General features: G+C 38.4%; 2 protein-coding genes across 5 annotated transcripts in view; both read left to right on the forward strand.

The window, feature by feature from the left end:
- LOC134667405 (epsin-2) overlaps positions 1 to 19193 on the forward strand; it is a 28970-nt gene that overhangs the window by 283 nt on the left and 9494 nt on the right. The window contains exons 1-7 of one of the 4 annotated variants that reach the window (XM_063524807.1): positions 36 to 414; positions 8283 to 8338; positions 12423 to 12512; positions 13109 to 13400; positions 14435 to 14616; positions 16371 to 16564; positions 17935 to 17952. In XM_063524807.1, coding sequence (XP_063380877.1) covers positions 12423 to 12512; positions 13109 to 13400; positions 14435 to 14616; positions 16371 to 16564; positions 17935 to 17952 — 776 coding nt within the window. In that variant the 5' untranslated portion in view covers positions 36 to 414; positions 8283 to 8338. Of the gene's footprint in view, positions 1 to 35; positions 415 to 8282; positions 8339 to 12422; positions 12513 to 13108; positions 13401 to 14434; positions 14617 to 16370; positions 16565 to 17934; positions 17953 to 19193 lie in introns of those variants that run through there. The other 3 variants (XM_063524805.1, XM_063524808.1, XM_063524806.1) reach the window with 3 other exon arrangements.
- On the forward strand, positions 1441 to 3604 carry LOC134667773 (uncharacterized). The gene is made up of 2 exons (XM_063525185.1): positions 1441 to 2844; positions 3596 to 3604. The coding sequence occupies exons 1-2, from the start codon at positions 1441 to 1443 to the stop codon at positions 3602 to 3604; spliced, it is 1413 nt and encodes a 470-aa protein (XP_063381255.1).

Below are 19193 nucleotides of genomic sequence, written 5' to 3' on the forward strand. Positions count from 1 at the left end.
GTGTTGCATCGAAATTTTGCCTGTCACTAACTTTCTATGTAGTTATTGGACCGCGGAACGGTTTCTTGCACTGTATATTATGAACCTTAATCCAGCTATATGATTTATCTTGTTCCTAAAGTCACGTTACCTCGACAATATATTTCTTAGAAACTAGTAGACACAGTGAGTAACAGTAGTTAGATGAGTATTCAGGACAGGGTATCCTCGTATGTAGCCGAGAATATTTCTCCTGACGTCACTCCTTAGCAGTATTTAGCGTTCAATGTAGTGATAATGTTGATAAACTTTATCTGTAAGTGATAGTGCTATCATGTATGTTTTTCAGTAGACATTATTCAAAGGTGATTGTCAGTTTTCATGAAACATAGCTTTGTTTACTGTGATAGTGATTTGGACCAATTTTGAAAACCTGTAAGCTTTTAAATACACATTTCTTGGCTTCGACTGGCTTTCCTAATACAGTAACATTTTTTATCACTAACTTTTTCTTTGCACTAGTCGGTTATTTACCTTCATTATATGAGGAGTCTTTATAATTATAATTAATTACTCATTTGGTTTTAATCAGCTTAAATTTTAGCTTTAATGCACAAAAAAAAACTCTGTAATACCATCTTTTTATTTTATTAATGAAACCTCAGACTCCAATAACCTCTTTTGTGCAAAATTTAATACCTATTTTTCAATAACAAATTAATATCAATATAAATTGAAGACAAAAACTTGTTAACTTAATTCAATATTATTGTTAAACACAAACACAAATTTAATCATTGTTGGCTTCAATTGTACCATGAAGGACATAGTTGCAAGTCAGCTGATGCTCTTAAAAAACCAATAAGTACCATCTTTACAACCAAGTTCCTGTTAAGCTAGCAGTGACAACCTGTTTTATTCATTAGTCAACAGGTTTTAGATTATTATTTTTAACATGAATGATTAGTTGTAGTCATATAAAAAACCTCATTTATATACATTTTTAATTAGTTTAAAGAACATAAAAATAAGAATTGACCTACTTATTAATAGGTAGCATGCAGTGGTGTGGCAAGATATTTAGGGGCGGCAAATTGTGAGAAAAAATTAACTGATGATAACAAGAAATAACTCAAATGTATTCAATATGATGGGCACTGAGATCTTTCTCAGCGGCTCAGCATGGCTGCAGGGTCTGGGGCCTAGAGCGGCAAAGACTGCAAATCCGCCACTGATAGCATGCAAACTAGGATTAACTTATTGATATTTAAACACAATTAGATACTACACTGTTAAAAGTAAAGTTATTAGATGTAAAAGAACAGTAAATGAAAACTGAGAGTGGTTAGGCTAGACTTGCTTAACACTACACTCGAAGTGGCCACTGTGAGAGGCTGCCCGCAGGGAGGTGTCCTATCTCCCTTGCTCTGGACTCTCGCGGTGGATGGACTTCTGCACAAGATGGCGGAACTCCGAATCGACACTCAGGGGTACGCAGACGACCTTGTTGTGACGGTGAGGGGCAACTGCCAAAGTACTTTATCAGACCTTATGCAGAGGGCTCTCAACACCATAAATACATGGTGCGGAGAGAATGAATTGTCTATCAATGCAGATAAGACAATTATAGTACCATTCACGAACAAGAGGAAACTGGACAAACTTAAACCTCTTGTCATGAACGGTAAAACTATTCCGTTCTCAACAGAGGTCAAATATCTGGGGGTAACACTGGACCAGAAACTGACCTGGAACAAACATGTGGACGGAACCATACAAAAGGCCAGATCAGCCTTGGCAATATGCTGTCGTTTAGCAGGCAACAGATGGGGTCTAAAACCCAAAATTGCCTTATGGCTGTACACATCCATAGTGAGGCCGATAGTGTCTTACGCCTCTGTAGCATGGTACAGGAAAACGACGCAGAAGGTAACAGTGATGAAGCTTGGCAGCCTTCAAAGAACTGCCTGTGTCATCGTCACTGGGGCCATGTCATCCTCCCCGACGGCAGCCCTAGAAGCCATACTAAATCTACCGCCCCTCCACTTACATCTAGAATTGGAGGCGAGATCTAGTATGCTTAGAATAGTGGGCGCGAGGAGAGGTAATTGGTTATCGCAAACTCTGAGACTGTTTAAGGAATCAGTGTACGATATTCCTGTTCTTGGGATGCCATCCGACACTATGTCACCCAAATTTTGTCCACTCAAACTTTACTCAGTGGAAATCCCCAAACGGGAGGACTGGTCAAACAGTCAAATCAAGTGGAAAGAAGGAAGCCTGAGGTGGTACACTGATGGCTCCAAATCCGGATCTGAAGTAGGCTGCGGAGTATACGGTGAAGCGCCTAGGAAAAGTATCAGCTTAAACCTAGGACGTTTTTGCTCTATATTCCAGGCAGAGGTATACGCCATTCTGGAATGTGCGTCAATCAATCTGCAAAGCAACTACGGCAACCATACTATCTATATCCATTCGGATAGCCAGGCGGCACTCTTAGCCCTAACCTCCGATGTCACCACATCGAGGCTGGTTGAGAACTGCAGGCAACTATTGAACAACCTTGGAGCCAGGAACAAGGTTGTTCTACGTTGGGTCCCGGGGCATGCGGGTGTCGTAGGAAACGAGAAGGCCGACGAACTCGCGCGAGCAGGGGCTAAGGGGAAGAACTACAGTCCTGAGCCCTTTTGTGGTATCCCCAAAAGCCTAACGCGGCTCACCCTAAAGACCTACTGTCACTACAAAACCATTCAACTCTGGAGAGAAACAACAGGTTTGAACCATTCCAAAGCGCTTATCAAGGCCTTCAGCAAAAAGGCGTCCTCGAACGCCTTAGCGCTGTCTAGGAACCAACTGCGCAACTTGGTAAGGGTGCTTACCGGGCACTGCGGCCTAAATAAGCACATGCACACCATGGGGAAACGTGACATAGGGCGGTGCAGACTCTGCATGGAGGCAGAGGAGACGCCCTTACACATCCTCACAGAGTGCCCTTGCCTAATGCGTACTCGTGACCTAATCTTGGGCGGACACATATTACGCCCGGAGGAGGTAAAGTCTCTCGAAACCAAAAAGATCCTGCAGCTATTTGAAGTTGCAGGGTTGGATCGAGAGTTGTAGTAGGTGGCGATCACAATAGATCAGGAATGGTCGCAGTGATACATAGGCTTTGGAGCCTTATATAGCCCCTAATAAAGAAGAAGAAGAAGAAGAAGAAATGAAAACTGAGGCAAATCCATTTAGTGCTGAAAGATTCGCCAGCCATAAGACCCATTTTACAGCTTCTTAAATAAGTGACAAAAATGTCATAACTGTAAACAGGTTACAAATGTAGAGAATAATCCTTTACTAAATTTTTTTATGGAAAAGCACGAACATGTTATACTTGTGCAAAAAATGTCACATATCTATCCAGAGTTTCTACTAAATTGTTGGTTTGTCAGGCTCGAAACATTTATTTTATTTTAATTTTAACATTTAATGATTTTTCCTCCTTCCATATATTGTAGATTTATATCAATGCTGAATCACTTATTTCTCTTTTCCTCGGCAGAGATTTTATTTTAGCATTTATGTTCTACTCGAAACTTGTTTGAACATTTTATAATTCTTTTAGGAAGGATAAGTTATTTCTTGACAGATCTGTTCATAAAGTGTAGTTGATTGTAGGCCACATGTATGAATTTTAAGGTAGCCTATACAATTAAATAAAAGTTAAAATATTAAATAAAAGTTAACGTATTCAGAACAATACATACCCTTGTGTACAGGACATTTACCCAGTCAGAATGACAAATTTTATTCACATATTTAAATATTAGCATGCGAATTTCTAATATGTTTAAAATGACCTAATTTATCAATCATCATTGTCAGTCAGTCTACAGGTAGGTTAGGTCCCACTGCTGGGACCTGCATCCCACAGGCCTCCTTATGGCTCCTTAAGGCTAGTGATTGGGCTGCCACCACACTTGCCTGACTAAATTTCCTCATAGATACATTTTTCTATCACAGGGTTCAATTAAGCCTAAAAAAACTCATATTGGTGCAAGCCAGGATTCGAACCCACAACTCAGGTTTCAAAACCGTATGCCTAACCTGGCTGCCATACTTAAATTATAAATCAGAGGCAATTGCTCAGAATGCTGACTATAAAACCATTCTGTTTTGTCAAATTTGGTCGCAAAGGAAATTGATAAGGCACGACTTAGCCGATAAGAGTTTAGAGGTGAATAACACCGATGTTTGTGTCACATTCGCATTGTTAGCGTCATTAGGCACTTATTACGGTGTGCCAGTACATAAATACCGCGATTTTGTACCGCCAAATTTATTTTCGCTTATTTTTTAAGACGTAAACCACTACAAAGTATATAGCCAGTAAATTAGCTACATTGTTTATACGACAACGGTTTCACTCACTTGAATTTTTAGTCGCTATTGGCAATTTAAAATATGTCTCACGAAAGTTTAATATCGATTAGCTACATTGCCTAAAATACTTTCTCTTTCGCCCTATCTTTGATTAAATCTTTTATTGGGGTTCCATCTGTACTCGAAAGTTGGCAAATTGGTCGCACTAGGCCGAGGGTGGTAGTGTCATTTGGCTGGGAAAGGTCCTACCACCTCGTTCTTGTACCCTTGTGTCTGAGATCTTCCCGCCATCTCTTCTTTGGTCTGCCACATCATCACCATCTTGCCTTCTTACTCCTAGTTTACCTAGAATTATTTCTCTAAAGATAGTCGGGTCTTAGACCGTAGTTTTCATAATAACGTTAAAAGACAACTTGATAATTACCAATGTTACCAGCACTCACGAGGTCGGCTAGTTAGCACCGGGCCTTGACCTCCCTTACCTTACGCCTCGCTCTATTGATTTCTCGTATCACACCTATTTTTAGGTAAATCTGATTTGCTGGCCTTGATGGTAGCCGAACGTATCAAATGTTTTTTCAAAAGGAGGATCTTTGGCTAGAAAAACTTGTCTGTTACAGGAATAATTCTTAAATGACGCAAGGAAATCTGTGTCTCACAATTTTTTATATCTTTTCTATTTTCTCTTATCTACGAGTGAAAGTCTGTGAAACGCTACTATATTGGCAGATACTACATATCACTCCAAAGTGTTCAAAAACACATAGAACTACATACATTAGTTGCTTAAAGTCAAGAATGACGTGAAACATGACGTACGGTTCTAACGCCAGTACAAAGTACAATTTGATGTTTAGTCACTGTTTATTCGCCGTAGAGGATGCGGAAATTGGAATGACGTGCCAATTTACTTTGTAAACTCATTTGCGATCCCTTTTCAAACATGCTGCAATACGTAATAATGTCCTTTGACATTTTTAAATCATTTTTAGTAAGTAGGTATTATAATATATATTTTTTTATAATAAATTATATTCATAACTCGCAAGAACCCAATGATAACATTGATAACGCTACTATGCTATAGCTATAGCAAATAATACGATCTTTTGTCATGTCAAAATATCAAGCTGGGCATCGCTTTTCGCAGCATAGATTATGACAACTAGAAATGAATAGTATTGTGTAATAAATCACTGAATCCATGGGGGACTTGGTCGCTTAGGTCGTTTTGTAACTAATGTCGGTCGTCGACCTCTGCGCTCGCGCACCTGTACCGTAACACCTAGGGCTGATGCTGCGATGGCGTGACGTTCGAACTAGGTGATCACTTGTCAATTCTGATTTGTGTCATTAACAAACTATCAGTTTAAGTTGGACTTTGGTGCCGTAGCCGTAGCATTTATTTATACAGTCATGGTCACGGTCACTTTTCACCTCATTTCAATGAAGTAAGGTAATAAAGTGTATACTACGCGTTTAATGACCGTATCTATACCGTGTAAATTCGTCTTGCCTTTCCTTTCAAGCATTGGTATAATTTCATGAAAAGGGATGTTACAATTGCTAGATTTAGGTGGATACATTTTAAACAAAATAACTTTTTAATTAGAAAAATAACAAAATTTCGTCCCCTTTTGTCCAATGTAAAGCCCTGGTTACCCTGGTATAGTTATACGAATAGTGCCGCTGTCGAGAACGTACCTACTCAATTTTCTATGTGAAATATTTTCGGAAATAAAAACGGGAGAACGTTCTCAAGAACGGCACAACTACATGGAAATTCTCTAGTCGTTTTACCAGTGTGGTAACCCTATTTTACAAATTCAGTCGGTCGGTTGTTATTTCATGATTTGAGCCCATTATTTTAGATGAACCGTTCTTGAAACTGCAAACCAATCTATATTAATGTAGTCGGCTCGGTATGTTAACTATTCACCTAGATGTTGCCATTTGTATGCTAAATTGCTAATGCATGTACATATATGTCTACGTTGGTTCAATGTAGCAACTAATAAATATTATAGTACATTATTCCTGTAACTGCAATGTGTCGCTGAGTGCTTGAATCTGGAGATGCCACTTTGCTTTGAAGACAAGGTTTCGTTAGAAAAATAATAGTGTTAACATTAAATATTTTGATCTATCTTTTACTCTCTTGTTCGCATTTATCGAGGGTTAGTACCGTACTTAAACATACATCAATAAGTATCCAATTAAAAACAAAACACATTCCTTCATAATATTTACGATAGCTTCGCCTCTGGCACCGTTCAGGGCACGCCGTCTGCACCGTAAGGCTTCCACCCACTAACCGTGTTAAAGTCACCCCTCTAAGGCTTGTCTCACATAATTGAACATTTTATAAGGTTTTTATCAGTTTTTGCTTCGATCGTAATGTCTCTCATCTCATTACAATTTTACGACTTGTAAGTAATTTTAATGTGATGAGTTGATGACAACTATCCTGCAGCAAGCTAAAGCACATAGTTAGCTTATTGTTAATTGCATGGTTTTAATTGAAATTATTGTGGAAGATTATAGTATTGTTCCGGTAGTAGAGAAAACTCACATTCACACTTTACAATTTTAGTTACCTATTATACCTATTGTATTGTCGCCTACTGAATGTCGTCGTGTAAACAATAGTTTTAACTTTGACACGCTTATTGTTGCAATCACGCAATAATATTTAACGAAACGCGTATAGTTTGGACAATCACTGGCATATGATACCGTGGATGTTACGTGCATGTTTGTGTAATTGAAATAAAATCTCTTTATGGGTGAGAAGTCAATTCAATACATTTACATTCCTTTTAAATAAAAAACTGTAACCAAATATGAATTATGTTATGAATGACTTCTTGTCTAAAGGGATCTAAAATACCTACTAAGTCTGTCCAGTGCATGAACCCAAACTACGTTAAATGCTAGTTAAAAACGTATTTACTACAGTATATTTATTATAAATATGCAAACCATATAGTTTATCTTATGTTGCACCAAATGTTCAGTGTGAACCAAGCTTAAAAACCGCCTCCGCTTCACTCAGTAACCCCTAGCCTGGCGGCTCGCTACATTTCGTGCACAAATGACAAACACATCATACTTTTTGCTATATGTGCGTAGTTTTCGTATATATATAAATAATTATAGCATGCGTGTACATTACAACAGTGATATAATAATATTTTTAACGGTGATTTATTTATTACTAACATATTTGATGGTTTTGTGCTTATGATGCGGCGTCAAATAATTTTTCAGGCTTTTATTTACTTTAACTACTCTCTTACTCGTATTGAATGTCTGTTTGTTAAAACCGAGAAAATCTAAATTTTAACGTCTAGTTATAGTGTTCTTGTGCTGACCTAATGAATAAGGCTACACGTAGCATGAACCATATGATAGTACAGCCAAGGGACTATTTAAACATCAAATTTGCTATATAAAATTGTTTTAAATTAAATAAAAGCCTGTAGAACTTAAAAGTCCAAAACCAAGTTTTAATTTTCCTTATATTCCGAAACCAGAGGACATTTTAAGACTCGAGTTTTTGTTTCTACGAGGTGTAAAACAAACAGATAAGTCGGTATACATTTTTATACTCATTTTAAGAAGTCCCATGGCTTCAGTACAGTCACCTGCAATAATATGTTACACAACAAAGGACGCAATAATATCTGACATAATCTTATTTGTAGAGCCATAAGAGCGTGTCACATATTTTTGCGGCCTCCAATGAGTAACATATTATTGTAGGTGACTGTACCTATATAAAATTCCATCAATATGTACAGGAGTTTATATTACAATTGTTACTCGTACTGAAAAAACTTGACGTCAGCATGTTGTTATTCTGATATCCATTAACAGGTTTGCATGTTGTATTTTCAAATTTGTATGAATGTTTATGTTGTTGGCAGAAATCGCGGCACCACGTTACTTCGGCGTTTTTTGAGTTAACAAATAACCGTGAAAAGTAAGTCCAAAAGTAGTAAATCTCAACGTTTATCCATTTAGACATTGCACTTTGCCAGCTTCCTTTAATGCCATAAAGAATTGGCCCAACATTTGTTTGACCGTTATCATCATGAAAATTGTTTTCTTTATACACATCTGTTTACAAAGTTATCATTTTATATCAGTTATTGTACGTATTGTAAACATGATTCGTTTTATTCACAACACCTTTTTCCCTTGTATTATTACCATGAGCACGCACACTATATTTAGTTTTATTTATGACATAGCTAGATAATGTTCGTAACTTCGGTTTCGTTAATCAATAATCACACTCACATACAAACTTTCACTAGGTACTTATTTTAGTACTTCAGTAGACGGTTTAAGCTACATACACAATCACATTTGTGCCAAATCTATATCTGCTTAGTTGTTTTGCTAGAAAGTGTTCCAAATATCAAATATGCCTCTATCGTCACAAACTTTTGCGTTAGTGCCATTTATAAGGTAATCCAAGAATAATATATGAGTTGAGTACCTTATTATTTAGTGACTTAGGAATCTGATAATTATTTTTTGGGTAGTAATGAGGCGCTGTCCAAGACCTGTCAATAATGTATTAACATAAAACTACTAGTAATATAATTTAATATATAGTAAAATAATAACTAGCGCGCAGATAATTTGCACCACCACGATACTAATGCAGGCACGTATTGTAGACAATACGGCCACATATCTGTAGTAAAATTTGCCTAGAGGAATGGCCGTAAATTCCCTGTCTGCGTGCAATTCAATAGTGATAGCATCAATACGTAAACTTCCGCAATAATTCAGCAATTAGGTCCATTTTATCTTCGTCCCGCGGGTCACTGGCCGCGTAAACGGCATTGTTTACGCACACCCGAAACCCGAAATAGTCTCTTTGTAGCTTTTGTACTGCGGAACATGGATTTAAATAAATATAACAAGGTTGAACGCTTTGCCTTTGTCCTGCGTGTAAGTGAAAATGGTCATGTTATTGGCAAGGCGCTCATCCCCGTGGGCTGTTTCACCAATCTGGCCCTAATTGACTCAGCGGGCTCAGCGGGCGGGTTGTGATAGAGTTCGCATAGCAGTTTTATTTATATTTTGCCATATTATGATATGGTATGGACAGAGGAGGCAGTGGGAGTATCAACGCCATAGTCTACATACCTCCAATGTAAGGATTCTTGAACCTACGCTCTTACTAAAATTAAGACATATTTAAGATACGAAAGATGTGGAAATTGTGGGATGGTTCATATTAGGCGATCTATGTAACTTATATCATTCCTATCTTAAGTTAGCCACAATTTTAGAGAAACTTGCAGCAAACAACGACGTAATAAATACAAATTGTTTACAAATACAATTACTGTATGCAATTAAATTTCACAATACCTTTCCAGTACTTCTATGCAATTAACGATGTCAAGGTAAATATGAAAAAAAAAGCGGCCAAGTGCGAGTCGGACTCGCGTTCCAAGGGTTCCGTACATTACTCAATTTTTTAAAATGTATTTTTTTATGTGAAACGTGAGTGAAATCTCTGTAAAAAATCCGTAGGGTTCTAATCAAAATCTAAGTAATTAAGTCCGACTCACGCTTGACTGTACATTTCTAATAGGTTTTCCTGTCATCTATAGGTATAGACCTATTTGATGTATTTTTTTCAAAATTTTAGACCCAGTAGTTTCGGAGATAAAGGGGGGGGGGGGGAAATGGTAATTTTTTGCCTATTCTCTTGAATTACTTCTAAACTGTTTATTCGAAAAAAAAAATATATTTGAGATCCTTACAATAAGCTCTTTTATTTGATATGTAACATGATATAGTTTGAAAAACTTTATTTTTTAATTTTCTCATTTACCCCTCAAAAGTGGCCCCCATGTTTAAAATTCATTTGTTTACGTTACATGTCCGTATTTGGGTCACAAACTTACATATGTGTACCAAATTTCAACTTAATTGGTCCAGTAGTTTCGGAGAAAATCGGCTGTGACAGACGGACAGACAGACAGACAGACGCACGAGTGATCCTATAAGGGTTCCGTTTTTTCCTTTTGAGGTACGGAACCCTAAAAATGGTATTACCTATAAACATATACGTAATACACAAAGCGGTGCGCTGCTGCGATCCCCGGCATTGCGCGATGTAAACTACAAAGATTTGTGATACCTCTTAGTATGAAAATTGCGCGATTTTTACACATTAAATACGATTACGTTTATGCGCGTTAGAAAATGGCGCTAAAATTAAAGTTTAATAAAGTGCTTAATCTCTCCGAATTGTTTGCGGCTTTTCTTGGACTTTAGGTCTTAGATTCCTGGTTAGTTGATTGATTGGTTTGAACCATTTTAGAAGCCTTCGTGAAGAAACCTACTCTAAGTTATTGTATGCCAATGTACCTAAATAGGTAAACGTTGTGGAAACCCGTAAATGATGAAAAGTATTTCCTCGGAGATCTACTTAATTAACTTGCCTCGTTTACGTCAAATAAACTATTTCGTCAATCGAAATAATACTTGTTAGCACAACTTTCATACTTCTAGAGCCTTCGTCTTGTTTGATTCGCGTATCAGTTGATAAGATAACATGATGCCAAAACAAAGAGTACGTAATCGGCCACAGCGGGTTTGGATACACAAGACAATCGGCCTCGAATAAAGTCGATTATGCTTTACAGGATAATGAACTGACCTGGGAAGCGGCATTGTAGATGTCGTGGCTATGCAGCATCATTGTCATTTACCTGTTGTTGAGGTGAAACCAGTACTGAAAGGAACCCAGGATAATATCTGTTAATGGTGCCTCTCATTTCTGTTTCTTATTTTTGGTACAAGTAACCTTCAATGGGTAGGACAGGTTATGATGGTAGTGCCTTCTCTAAAATAATTACCTTTTGAGTAACAAACCCATAAATAAATCTTATGTTTTGTAGTTTTCGTTTTTTAGTTTTCCTATCGTATCGTTTGGCTCTAGCAAGAACATTAAATTATATTAGTTCTGTGTACGTCGGCCAAAGGAAGGCCCTAAGGAAATTTATTGATTATATTAGAGGAGCCTTGAGTAAACCAGATTATGTATACTACGTTTATAGATTGGAACCCAGTCCTTTGAGAACGTGACTAGATCATAAACTTGTAACCAATCTAGTCTAGGACTATTTATATTCCAAAAGTTACGGTGACAGTGAAAGAGTTGATAAGAGAATGTCAACATTATTTTAGGTCATAGCAAACTTTTCTAGGATTACCTTGTTTTCATTAATCCTTTCTTTCGCTTCGGCTTTTGCTTTATGTATTTACTTTAGCTTCTTAAAGTTTTAAAAGTCCCATGACTATAATACTAAAAGTTGAAAAAAGTGTTTAAATGTGACCATGACTTCACAACGAAGCGATGCTTCGATGTCGGTTGTAATCGCGGAAGGAAGGAAGTAGCTTCGTTATTTTTAAATGCCTACAAAGTCAGCTCGCCTTGAACAACATATAAAACCATTATCCTTAAGTATCTTATCGGCAGTATAAACGACGTATTTAATCAATCGGTATATGCACCGCATTACACATTAAACGATGTATTTTACCGACGTAGGTTGCCAGGTACTAATAATAGTATTGCATTGTCATTAATTGCTCTTGCCGGGCGAATTGATTAAACTAAGACTGAGGTTTAATTGATTGTGGAATATATGTGTGGAATGAGATATTTTATGATCATACATATATCAAAATCGATACTTTTTTATCACGTCTTAATTTTGTTTTTCATCTAGCCTGTTTGGAAAATTTACTCCTCATGTGTATATAACCAAGAGGCGATTTGAATTATGATGTGTACGTGAATCCTGCTTCCTTTCCTGATTCCAGCGGAGACTTGAGCATAGCATTAATAATAATACTTACTATGAGTCATATAGACCTATCAATCACTCAACTCCCAGGGGTTTAAAAGTTTCGAACGCACCTTTTTGATTTAGAAAAGAATTTAGAATTCTCCTTGCTAGTTACTGATCCGATATTTTACTGAGAAGTAGGGAAGTAGGAGCATTAATTAATTGTATTGTGTTTTTCAGATGCCCCGGGGACGGGACGATATGCAAGTAAACGTGGCGGGCCTAAGGAGAAATATTAAAAACCTCGCGCACAACTATTCCGATGCCCAGGTAGGAAGCTTTGCCCTGACCCTGACCCTGATTATGGGACTAACAAACTAATCAGATCCCAATATTTATTACATCTGACGGAATAATATATTAGAACTTTTTCAAGTCGAGTAACGCATTTAGGTTTTAACGGTTTTAACTACATTATCCTTACCTGTTCTGTAACTTTCACTTCGAGACCTTTCTTCGCCAAGAAAACCTACACTCCTCAAGAGTAGTCGAGTCCAGAGCATCAAGAATGCTAAAATTGCCTTCATGCTTTCAAGTAAGGTTTATATTGGTAAGCTTACGCCCGTGATCTTGACGTGTGAGTGACTTATGTCCACTTGTCCAGTCAACAATACTATTCGCTTAGCACCCCTGCATACATGTGTGTACAGTAAGCAGCAGAAGTTGCTAAGCGGGCCAGGTGTTCAAAATGATCTTGACGCGACTTTATTGTTAAGAGAATAAGAGCGTGTCAAGGTAATTTCGAACACCTCGCACGCTTAGCAACTTCTGCTGCTGACTGTATGCAGGGGTGCTAAACGAATAGTTTTGCTGACTGTACGTACGTTAAAGCATTAACCCACCCACTTAAGCCCTACCTCCTCCAGGTAAAAGTGCGCGAGGCAACATCAAACGATCCATGGGGCCCCTCAAGCACTCTGATGGCGGAGATCGCCGATCTCACCTACAACGTGATGGCGTTCACGGAGATCATGCAGATGATATGGAAGCGGTTGAACGACCACGGCAAGAACTGGCGGCACGTCTACAAGGCGCTGGTGCTGATGGAGTACCTCATAAAGACTGGCAGCGAGAAGGTGGCGATGCAGTGCAAGGAGAATATATTTGCTATACACACGTTGAAGGATTTTCAGTATATGGAGGAGTGGAAGGATCAGGGTAAGCTTTTTTTTTAATTTGTCTGGTAAACTACACAATACACGTTCAAGTTACATAAAACTCGGTGGATACTCGGCGGATGCAAACGCACGAGCACTTAGTTACGGTCAAAATACAGGGAACACACTTCGGATGGAGTAAATAAGCAAAGCGTACTTAAAACGATGCGTTTTATCCGATGGAAACTGTACGTACCTATACGTTTGATATATTTTATGGCAACTGTGCAGATTCAAATACTTTTGGACTGTGGAGACATGTGTATCGAGCGCTGGAGGCTTAGCACAGGAGCGCCGCAACAGTATCTTGCCCGCGAGATAGACTACCTGTCTTTTGCTAACTGTACTTCCTAATTAGAGAGGAAGGGTCGTTTATCTCGCGGGCGAGATACTGTTGCGGCGCTCCTGTGCTAAGTCGGTGTCGGGGCCGAGTGGGGCTTCCCTGAAATTCCACAAGCTGTTCCTACAACAGTGCCAACAGTAACTTCTGACATCTAAATAATTTGAATTCCATACATTGTTTTGCAACAACTCCATTTCTTTTCTTAAGTACTCAATTTCTTTACATTCACATAACTCAAACCGAATCATTATTTCCAAACAAACCTAACGTTAAGCCCCGAAACATATCTCACGTATTAGTCACATATATCTGATTTCAGCAAATTACGTGAACGCACATGGTTCACAGCTTCCAAAAGCAAACAGACCTATGTCCATACCACTTGCTTAGTACATACGTCCTTTTCGTTTAATAACTCCCTAATCGCATCCAGCTAAACGGCTAGTTATCAGATAGTGTTACGAAGTCACATTAATATTCGGATCGTGGCCTTGTTTTACTGACTCTCATTTCACTTTTAATTTATGCCGATGATAAGTTTCGTATGTGTCATGCGTATAAAGGAAGCTGGATGTTATTGTTGTCACAATGTGATGATATTATCATATAATGCTCATGATATTGTGATATATCTTATTCTGAGGAATAGCTATGACGCATATTAAAATTATTAATATCCTTCATCATTCCAGGTCTAAACGTGCGCGAGAAAGCGAAACAGCTAGTAAATTTGCTGAAAGACGACGAGCGATTAAAGAACGAGCGCGCGAGAGCATTAAAAGCGAAGCAGCGTTTCGCTCAGAGCGCGAGCGCTTTTGGCAGCGACGGCGCGCTCGACACACCCTCCAGCCCGCAGTACCCGCCTGTTGAAAACGTAAGTTCACTACTTTATACTTACATATGTGGCTTTCCATCAGAGAATGCTCCTTATAGAAGGAAGCACATAAAGATGTGCGATAAGGACCATTCTGCCAGAATTTCTGTTGGACTTGAAGCATAAGGATTCTTCTATGATGGAAAGCCACATTTGTAGACGGTGCTGACTGCGAAGCAAAGCGTCACTTAGAACGCCAGTACATTACGCTGCAATGTCGCGAAGAACACGCCTTCCATCTGGCCCTATGTGTTCGCCTGTTGAAACTGGGGTGACAGCGAGCCAGCTCAAAGCGCGAGAGCCTTTGGCAACGAAGGCTAGATTTGGCCTGTCTGTTGAAAACGTAACTAAACTATAAAAGGTTGATAGGGAAGCAGCGCTTCGCGCAGCGCCCGAAGCCCGAACACGTTCGGCAGCATTGGCGCCCTCACGCCCTCCTGCCCACAGTACTCGCCTGTTGAAAACGTGAGTTAATTATACCTATAATTATTATATACTTTTTCAAGTATTCCAAGTTTTCTCAAGAGGAATAAATACAATCTTTATTGCACTGACAAAATATTAAATTACATAAATTACTAAAAGACATAAATAGGAATATAAAACTAAAACTAACTACAATTAAAATAACTAAAACTAAAAATTAAAAATACGTATCAAAATTTGGTGCCCTCGGGAGGGTGCCCAACACGCAGGCAGCGTTCCCGCGCTGGATTGCGATGGCAATTCGCTGCGCGAGAAAGCTGCCCGGGCGGGGGTCACCCGTTGCCTCCCTCAACCTTTTCCCAAGCGCCTTAAGGAGCATATGTGCGCCTCTGCCCCACAAACCAAGTGTCTCGACGCCAAATGCGACGAATTCGTATTGGGCGCCGAGACAGCTGTACTTGTCAAGTGTGTTTGCCAGTAGAAAAAAAACGCAAAATTGTAAATTTGTATTAGAGATTGATCCTTCGCATCTACATTTTAAAAAATTGCCGCCGGTTTCTACTGAGAAATAGGCTTGCGACACACGCTTAGCAGGGCTTCGGACAGGCCGATGGTGCATTAGGTACTTATGGTGCGCTAAACACTCCTATCCAGCTGCGGTAACCGCCTCTTAAAAACATAAGTAAAAAGTAAAAGCAAAGCAGCGTTTTCGTTAGAAAATGAGCGTTTTCAGCAGGGATAGTGCTAAACATGTCTCCCTTCATCATTAGTCCATATTTTCCTCTGATACTAATGGACACTAATCTGCTTTTAAAATTATTTTCCACTATAGTTCGGTTTTTTAGCATTAGAAATTAGGTAAACAATCTTGAAGTGTCTTTTAATTGAAAAACACATTTTAAAAATAAGTTACGCAAATATGTAACAATTATGAATCTAATACGATCATTTATATTCTTCTGCTTTCATAAGTTATAGTTTTTGAATTTTAAAAAGCGTTTTTAATTAAAAGACATGTCAAAATCGCTTCCTTCGCCGATCGCTTTCCTTCTTGCAAGTTCTTTCTAATGCTAAAAAAAACGAACTATAAATATATGATGATTTCGCCAATGTCAGAAATGTGTTCGTAGAGCATGACGTTGTTCGGTAGTTGCCTTTAGTAAAGTGATACCTGGACTTTACAAATAGCCACGATGGATTGCCGGGTGTAGATATAAAGAAACAAAGGTGTTTCATGACTAATTCTTCAGTAACTGCGGCAAATGTTAGAGCGCCAATGGTAGCAACTGTGAACTGTCGATTAGTCTTAATAAGTGATATCTTTACAGTTGAACAGCGAATCGGCAGAATGGCACGGTCGCGACGCGGAGCTGGCGCGGCCCCTGACCGCCGGCGAGGAGGAATTACAACTACAGTTGGCTTTGGCCATGTCCAGGGAGGAGGCGGAGAGGGAGGAGAGACGGCGGCGCTCAGACGACGTGCGGTTACAGCTCGCCATCAGCCAGTCGCAGCATGATCTGCAGTGAGAATTATACTTTATTTAAGCCTTTTAAAGTCTAATTTACGATGATAATTACTTTATTAGCGACTACGTCCATAATTTGGTACGAAGCTGGCTCTTCCACTTCGAGTCCAAGTGAAGAGTTAAAGTACAGATTATAAACAGTATTGTCTGGCTTCCTGTTACTCCCACTAAGCAACGTATCAGTGAAATCGGAGTAATTTTTACCTTGCTATCCTTTGTAAATGATTAAACTCTACTCAATTTCAGTTTCACAACATCCAATTATAAGAGCGTTAGCAAGTTTCTTATGGATCTTACATACAAAAATTTCGTCAGAACTCCTACTTTCTCAACTAGAAGTCTACTAGAACCATAGACTAGGAATCCTCTAGACATAGTTTAGAGCAATTATTTCATGCAACCGATGATGCCAAAAATGCAGGGGTGCGCGGGACGAGGTGAGCGAAGTCCCGTGCCGTGATTGGTCCGTTCAAAGACACGGACGTCACACAAAGACACTTTCGACTCGAACATGGAGTAAAATTACCGTATGCGTGGCAGAGGGGGTAGCGCGACTATGTTCAGTCTGGAGGATGTTTTGTCTGTGACTAGAACACTACCTACACTTCTTCCTAACCCTACCTTTTCCCCTAGGCCGCACCTATACCCCAGTCTACAATATTTAGATGTGCCATACTACTGGATCTACAACTGCACGGATTGCCATCGCTCTGTACCGTTAGTCGTTCGATTTATGAATCAGAATATGTATAATGTAGATTTGAAAACCGCATTCTTAATTATTGAACTCATAATTCGCGGGCTCAATATTACCGGGTTCTATGTTCACTTTTATAGAACTGAAATTTGAACATTGTCATAGTGACATTAAGTCGAATTTCGACTATCTTCAAAATGTAACATTGTACAGTCAACAACAGAGCTTTGAATACAGGCAAAGTGTCAAAAATATGTATACTGTACTTTATTGCCTGTATATTAAGGTCGTGTATACATATTTTTGGCACTTTGCCTGTATTCATAGCTCTGTTGTGGACTGTACTCTGTAATATTGGGCCAGCGATATATGGGCATTTTCATGTAACTTGCACTTTAAAGCGCGACTTAAGTCGTCTTTCAGTAACGTCTAACCGTCACATTCCTGACAAAATGGAATTTGACATTGACCGTCAGTTTTGTAACGATTGCTAACCGGCCGTTAAAGGTGCACAGTTAAGTGAAAATGCCCATATGTATGAATATACATATATTATGTATTTATAAGTAATCTTTTGTTTTTATTATATAAATAAAATTAACATCTTGACCTAAAAATATTGCAAAATTGACCAAAATATGTATGTTTGAATGTTTTTATTTGTCTACAGGTCTTTATTTCAAATTGGGTAAATAGAAATAACCTAGATCGCAAAATTCCCTTCGTAGCTTTGCTCTCTTCATAGCCAATATTTTACTGCCCTATCCATTGCAGGACAATAGTACAGTTGACACGAAATTTGAGCGCACTTTTTTTCTTCTTTTCTCCTTTTTAGCCCTTTTCAATCTTTGAGATGTAGGCCTCCTTCAATTCTTGCCATTTTGTACTTATACTTTAGTAATAACTTATTGGTATCATAAGAAAAATAATACAAAATATATTACTCATTTTTCTACGCTCAATGTTTATGTCGACTATACAAGTCTTGTTTTTGGTACAATTCAAGTTTTTCGGAAGCAAAAATACTTTAATGAGACTTTAAAAACCGGACAAGTGCGAGTCGGACTCGCCGACCGAGGGTTCCGTACTTTTAGTATTTGTTGTTATAGCGGCAACAGAAATACATCATCTGTGAAAATTTCAACGGTCTAGCTATCACGATTCGTGAGATACAGCCTGGTGACAGACGGACGGACGGACGGCGGACAGCGGAGTCTTAGTAATAGGGTCCCGTTTTACCCTTTGGGTACGGAACCCTAGAAAACGCATATTACCTTACACATTACACGCTGATCTAAAGTCATATTTATTAAGTTAACCCCTCATGCAATACATGTAATTAAAAAATCGGGCAAGTCGAGTCGGACTCGCCTGCCGAGGGTTCCGTACTTTTTTATATTTGTTATAGCGACAACAGAAATACATAATCTGTGAAAATTTCAACTCTCTGGCTATCACGGTTATCACTGTATTACAGACAGACAGATAGACGGACAGTGGAGTCTTAGTAACAGGGTCCCGTTTTTATCCTTTGGGTACAGAACTTTAAAAAATATTTAAATTTGAACTTTAATTGCTGTTAATAGAGTTGAATATCATATCCGTATGTGGTAACGGGTTAAAATTAATCATTGCTTCCGTGAAAACAGAATTAATTCCATATCAAGACTTTAAGAGAAGCTAAAGCTCTCCTATCATATTGTAGTGTATCGGTTGTTTCTAATTCTTTATAACTGTTTGATTTGCGAGTGGTTTAGTAATTAACACCTTAATATACAACATCGTAGTTTTTCGTTCATCTCAAACTTGATCTAAAGCTTTAAACTTGATCTAAAGTTTGCTTGTCTTCAATCTTTTAGGAAATGCAAGTAGCTAAAACTATATTATCAGTTATTAGTGATTACTTTTCGACCTATCATTTTGGCAACT

This window comes from Cydia fagiglandana, chromosome 9 (assembly GCF_963556715.1).
Source record: "Cydia fagiglandana chromosome 9, ilCydFagi1.1, whole genome shotgun sequence".
NCBI lineage: Eukaryota > Metazoa > Arthropoda > Insecta > Lepidoptera > Tortricidae > Cydia > Cydia fagiglandana.

Coding starts and splice junctions, on each gene's coding strand:
- LOC134667773 (XM_063525185.1), top strand. CDS start 1,441: ATGGCGGAACTCCGAATCGACACTCAGGGGTACGCAGACGACCTTGTT.